At 36.6% G+C, this 6,791-nt stretch overlaps 1 protein-coding gene across 5 annotated transcripts in view; it reads left to right on the forward strand.

The window, feature by feature from the left end:
• Nucleotides 1–6,791, forward strand: part of LOC144965144 (corticotropin-releasing factor receptor 2-like) — a 159,729-nt gene that overhangs the window by 108,049 nt on the left and 44,889 nt on the right. For all 5 annotated transcript variants that reach the window (XM_078900133.1, XM_078900134.1, XM_078900137.1 and 2 more), the window contains exon 4: nucleotides 3,484–3,626. In XM_078900133.1, the coding sequence (XP_078756259.1) occupies nucleotides 3,512–3,626 (115 nt within the window). In that variant the 5' untranslated portion in view covers nucleotides 3,484–3,511. The remainder of the gene's footprint in view (nucleotides 1–3,483; nucleotides 3,627–6,791) is intronic.

Here is a 6,791-nt window from a genome sequence, read left to right on the forward strand (position 1 = left end):
TAAGTGTCTGATTCACATCGACATTATACCGTTTTGACAGGCGGGGAAGACGGGCAGGTCACAAAACATATCAGATATAAACATGAGAAGAAACAAACAGACAAACAGAAAACGAAATGTCAAGAAATGGAAGATCTTTTTCACTCTTGAAATATAGAAGGAATGAAATTTACATCACTGAGCTCACTGTTATTGTTATTAGACAGCCATTTTTGTGATCAGGTCTCACTAAATTCTATCGATCAGACGTGCATGGTTACACATAGTTTTGTAGGTTTTATTCGTCTGGTAGGTGTTATGAATAATTTACCTAAACGCATAACGTCAATATACAATCCTTAGGATTCGATTTCAGTAAGAGAATATACTAGAAAAAAAAAGCCCAAATGCATGGGATATAGGCAGGTATCTCAGTAATCAATAACTAACTATATTGAAGAAGATTCAAATTATCCGCCTGAATTGCCCGTGTCACTCTTACCCTATTGAGCTGGTTTCTGAAAATAACAAGAGCGTTGAGCTGCCGTGACAACCCGGAAAAAAGTCAAATCATACACACGCCAAGGTCATATTACATTTTCTTACACTCATCAATCATCAAGTTCACTCATTCACCATTCTGCATGTTGGTATTGATGCTAGTGTTTAGGTAAAATGCTCACAACATTCGCCAGCCTGATGTTACGTACCAACAAAATGTGTGTTGTAACTTTAAACGTTATATCTAGTCTTACTGATAGAATTCAATGAGAACAAATCATTAAAATGTTTGTCTAAAAACAAAAACAAAGAGCGGAGTGGCGTCACTTTCGTTCCATCTCTTGCGCAGTCTATCAATAGCTCATTCTCACATCATGAAATATTTTTAATATCAATATGTCAAATTTTTTCTTTGGTTTGTTTAATTACTCTTTATAGTGCTTCTAATCATCTTGTACCCCGATCCTCTCATAGGTTCACTAAAAATCTTATTTTAACTCCCAAACTGGGTATGGCGTAAATAATATTATACTTTTTACCTGTGCCGTCATATAGGGCAATATCCAAAAAACGTTCTCAAAGCGCTGACGAGACATGACGTCTGTTAGGCGATAATACAATTTTATTCTGACAGAGACAAAGCCGTTAACGGATAGGTGTTTTTTTTATACATGAGTACGGGGGATAAAATATGATAATATAAAGAGCCTTTTCCAAGGACTCAACAATACGCCGCGGGACTTGAAGTCTGAACCTCCGATCCTAAGGCTACATAGCCGCACAGAATGTACTCAATATCCTCAACCTGATTTGAAATAGTTTGTTCACCACTTACTATGCTGTTTGTAAAGACGCGGTAATTACGGGGTGCGCTTCGGTTATACTTCAACTTGGCATCACATTTTAACGGTTTAAATAACTATTCATTTAATTTTTAATTTATTTATTTATCTATTTATTGATTTACTCATTTATATATTTTACAAATAGAGCGGTTAGTAACAACGACATCGCTCGAGCTTTAATATAATTTAATCTGTCACTGCTGCTCACACCCTCTGTAGGAATTGGTAGATTTGTCATTACATTCCGATAAAAATGATGGCTAAATTATAATTTGAAAGGTTTAAGGGGATTGACATTGCTGTTGCTTACTCTTTTGAATAGGAACAAGAACAATTCAATAGCCCATGCCTAAAAGCAATTCAACCAGCTAACTGCCGTAATCTTTAAAGACACGTATTTAAAATTTTGGCCAGTAAATTCGTTCATCAAATATCGATCGATTTGATTAACCCTCTTCTTGATAAAAGAAAACAAACTCTCAAACCTGGGACCAGCAAGTTTTTGAGAGTTTTTGCCAAGATGAGGGTCATCTACATCGATCTTTATAATTTGAAGAACGAGCTTTCTGGCCAAATTTTTAAATACGTGTCTAACCCGAAAACGGTCAAGTCAACAAACCCGATTCAGTCTCCTGCTGTGACTTGCAGCCTTTGCTTTGTTCAGCCATTGTTTGTTGTCCGTCTGACAGCTTGAACGGTCTGACCATGTTCGAAGGCCTTTTCTTCTTACGTCCCTTATTGTGGACAGGTCATTTGGCTGTCCCTTTTAATCCAAAAGGTGGGAAGCTGTCATGTCCCCTTGTGGGTTTTAGACATAATGGCTTGTCATCACTCATAACGAGTTTTTTTTCTTCTTCTCTCCCCTTCTTTATCTAGGATTATCCACCCATCCCTTGGTCTCCATGTCTCTCTTACCTCTTATTCCTCTACCCTTTATTCTGTTTCTACTCCGTATTCCCATTCACTCCTCCTTTGCTCTTCTGTTATATATCCATCTCTATAAATTTCCCTTAGTACCATATCCTCTATTACTCTCTTTGCCTATTTTTCTTCTTTGTGTACATTCTTTTAGCCTTCCATCTACTCTCTCTCTCTCACACACACACACAAACACACACACACACACACACACACACTCACACCTTGTTTCTCTCTCTCTCTCTCTCTCTCTCTCTCTCTCTCTCTCTTTCTCACACCCTCACACATGCATTCTCTCTCTCTCTCTCTCTCTCTCTCTCTCTCTCTCTCTCTCTCTCTCTCTCTCTCTCTCTCTATGTCTCATCCCATCGCAAAGCCATTGTCAACGTCAAGGCAAAATGACGGTGGAAGTGAAAAATTGACGTACTCTTGCTAGACGGTTATCTAACCGAGTTTATAAGTCAATGAGCGAGATGAGGTCTACATTATATGGTTTGTTAGTTTTTTACCCCAGGGAGCCAAATTATATTAGAAATGAAAGCACAGTTTATATATATTCACTCAGACACTGCTAAAGACTAAAGACGAATATTTTCAAATAGATTCCATGAGTTTCGTTTAACCTGAAATTTGTTCTTATACTTATAATTCAAAGCACTATTACGTTTATTATAGCAGCGTGTGACTTCACTCAACATTGAGCGAAAGCAGAGACGAACAACAATTTACACATTACAATTTCAGATTATCATCAGTAAGACAGGTCTGTCAAGATAATAGTTAAAATATAAAGCAGTCCAACAATTTCTGTCAGTGTACAACGAGGTCAAAAGTTAATGTCGATAATCCATTTTGTTTTCTGTCCCCAACATTTGTCCTGATCTGAGACCGAAAAATTGGTGCCATAGTCGATAAGCCTTTCGTTGATTTACAATGACTTTAAATTATTTATATTGGGGGGCGAAGTTACCGAGTGGTTAAGGCATTGCACTGTGACCTGGAAGTTCCCGGGTTCGATCCCTGCTTCAGGTACTTTCGTTTTATTTTCCTTGGGCAAGATTATTAACCCCCAATTTGCTCACTTTGGACAACATGGGTGATTCCAGTTGACATCAGACATCTTGTTTAATGAATTTTCTATATTCCTTAGTGGAATGCCTAGGCGACGATACCTTATGCATGATGTGGCAGGAGGCTTTATTTTGTAAAAAAATAAATGTATTAATTTCATTGTCTCCAGATCCAATGATGGCCTCGTCAACCACTTCATGATGATAACCTACGAATACAACAACGAGACCGCTTCCAACCGGAGCATCTACACTCATCCAAATCCTAACAACTTCTCGGCGCATTGCGACCAGACGCTTCACCCATCATTAAGTGAGTATAGATTTAACGATGATATTTCTATCATGGCACACACGTGTAAGTGCATGATATCAGTCGGAAGGTGAAGATTTTGGATTTGCATTTTATTTTTTCAATATTTTTTTTTTCATTTTCTAAAAGAATATGCTCATCAGAGCAGTTAAATCTTGATTTGATGTAAATCGGGTGAATTTTCATGAAGTTATGGTCAGATGTGTGGGAAATGTATCCAGCAACTTTTCTCAACTTTCATACTTTTTCAACTTGACTAGCTGTAAAAAATATTTAGAAGTGAAATTAAGCTTTGATATATCCCGAAGATGTACAAAATGGGTTGATAAGAACTCATTTTTGATAAAGATTGACCTTCTTACTAAAATTGGGAATATCTCAGTTCAAACTTTTTGACCATCCGACTGATTATGTCATTCACTATAACATATGTTCACGTGTTCAATGTCTGCAAAAGAAAATGATATCAGAATAACCTAAGTCTTTACAATTTTCTGGTTACCTCTTTGGTGTGATTAAAATACGAGTGACCATTAATAAGAAAGTCTTATTCCATGAACAATTATCGCTGAAGACCTCAAGACTCTTTCTTGACGTTTGCAAATATGATCAATTAAATAATTTTTAGTGACAGATCTTACCGTTTGTAATCAAGAGAGCAGTCAGAACGCCACGATCCCTTTAAGCCAAAGTCGCGTTATGATTGTTAAAAAAATGAATTGATTGTTAAAGACATTTGTAAACAGGTATCAAATTTAAGATATTATGACTTCAAATAAATGTGAGATCCCCTTAAAGGTTTATTTATAATCTGTCCCTAGGAGTAGAAAAGCAGCTAACAGCATGTCTTGTACTGTGTGTTTAGTTTTGTTGTTGGCTTTTGACCCATTGTAAAGCGCTTAAAGCGCTTACAGTGGATATTGTGGTACATACACACGTTTACTTTATTTTAAAATTAAGATATGGCCGCTTCATCTTTGCTATGGACTACCGTTCCAATGTAGGTCGAAATCACCGGTTGTTCCCCCCATTCCAAAGGACAAATATAATGTGCAGCATTACTTCTCTCAAGTCATCTGGATTTGTGTATTTTTACGTCTTCAAAACAAGGCCATATTATAAGAAGATGGATTAGAACTGGCTAACTACTTTAGCCTATTAGTTTTAAATCTTGGTCAATGGGAGACCATTTGTCTTTTGCAAGAGAGTTGATGTCACTAACGGCCAATGAAACCTTAGTCTATTTGATTTTATGGACACATCTTGCTAGAGAATGAACGTTATCGTACTCTGAAATAAAAACATATTTTAAAAATTTGGTCCCGAAAAAAACTCATCCTTCAAACATCGATGGATTAAAATGACCAAGAAAGTACCAGAGTGTTTGTTAGAGAGTGTTTGTTTGACAAGATGATTGTCATTGTAATCAATCTGTATTAGAAGAACGAGTTTTATGGCTAAACATTTTAGATTGTGTTGTTATTTTGGAGTACGACAAGCCGGTATTTACGACCAAGCGTGTTCAAAACCTGAGTGACCATGGTTCGAAACCTGAATGGAATAGTCTGAGTAGTAAACCTAGCGCAGAATTCATTTCTTATATCATATGGTAATTCTGATAATATTTATCTTTAAACTCATTTTTAAATTCTCTCATTATAGATAACCCTGCCCTTGTAACGAATTTTCAAAATTGTGAAGAAAAACTAAAGTTGGGAAAATAAATTTTGCGAAGCACTTGGTTTGAGAGGGTCTTTTTTTCCAAGATGAGGGTATCGATCATCTAAATCGATCGATATTTTTTTGGTCGAATTTTTAAATACGATTTTTTACAGAGCAACAATGGTGCCTAATGTGATAAGACTGCTAAAATAAATGTTGATTTCCGATCCCCTTGGTGATGAAAGCTTCATTATGACAGTATTGTTAAACTCTCCTGTGTAGTCGATTTCGTCATTAATAATCGATACTGTCACAGCTAGACTTAACAGAAAACGGCCGCCCCTGATTTTAAGTTTATTTTCACAGTATCGGGTTTACGATTTTCCTAGTTATGTATCGATATCATCACACTTTAACATTTAAAACATCTTAAATGCCGTTTAGAAAAGGATTATCGGGAGCTTCAATGAGAGCGTAAACATGAATTGAATCTCATTGGCATATTCCTAAACGTGTCGGGTTACATCATGAGTGGGTTTTTTTTATTTCGTTGCTTCATCTAGCTCATGTTGGAATCTCGTAAAATATTAACATTCAACTGATTTATATTTCCACTTCGATTGTTTTGTCTGTTAATTACATATCCATTGTCTTGATGCCAACTTGTGCGCAGTACAACAAGTGTTGGTCCCTGGCCCTGATATGACCTAAAAGTGTTGCAAGCGCCATAAAACCCTTAAAAACAAACAAAACAAGTGTTGGTCGACTCGTAAGAAATTGCCCTTTTTATATATGATAAAATGAGATAGTGAATGCCTAATTAGCATCAAAGAAATTCACTTACTTTAGGAGAATGGGACAAAGGAGGCCATTCTATGTTGGTTGATAAAAAGTGATAGATGAATTATTCCTAGAAAATGCAAATGAAAGAGGGAAGAAAAAAAAGGTGCAAAATCTCCAAAATGAAAATAATCATAAGATAATAGACATTGAATATAATTTTTGTGAAAACACTGGAATAATTGCAAAGGATATTGCTTATTACTGTGAAAGATTCCAAAATATTCAAGGAAAATGAAGAATACCAATACATCTGTAATCGAAATCTTGGGGTCATATTGCTACTCGAATTCGTTGTCTTGTTTCTATTCGTAGTCATCGTGTCCTCTCTGGATGCAATTTTCTCAAAGATCCTTATCAGAATAAAAAGGTTAATCAACCTCGCGAAAAGGGGCATCTTTCCATTCCGACCTGCCCCTGCCAATTTACCTCTTTGTCACAAGCCCGACCTGTGGTTGCATTCACTATTCCAGGGACGTTTTCTCATTAAATTTGTTCAAGTAAGCGTAATATGGTCCCGGAAGGAATTTTAGGTTCCTGGTCAACGCTTTGCCCCTGGTAAGTTTGGTGTGACGGGCACAATGCATCCTCGGGCAATTTGTCTATCTCCACCCCCCCCCCCTACCAACTCTTTTTTTTCTTTGCGTCCCCGTTTTCCCCATA

Source organism: Berghia stephanieae, chromosome 2 (genome assembly GCF_034508935.2).
Source record: "Berghia stephanieae isolate SIO BIC M18660-M18661 chromosome 2, UCSD_Bste_1.3, whole genome shotgun sequence".
Lineage (NCBI taxonomy): Eukaryota > Metazoa > Mollusca > Gastropoda > Nudibranchia > Aeolidiidae > Berghia > Berghia stephanieae.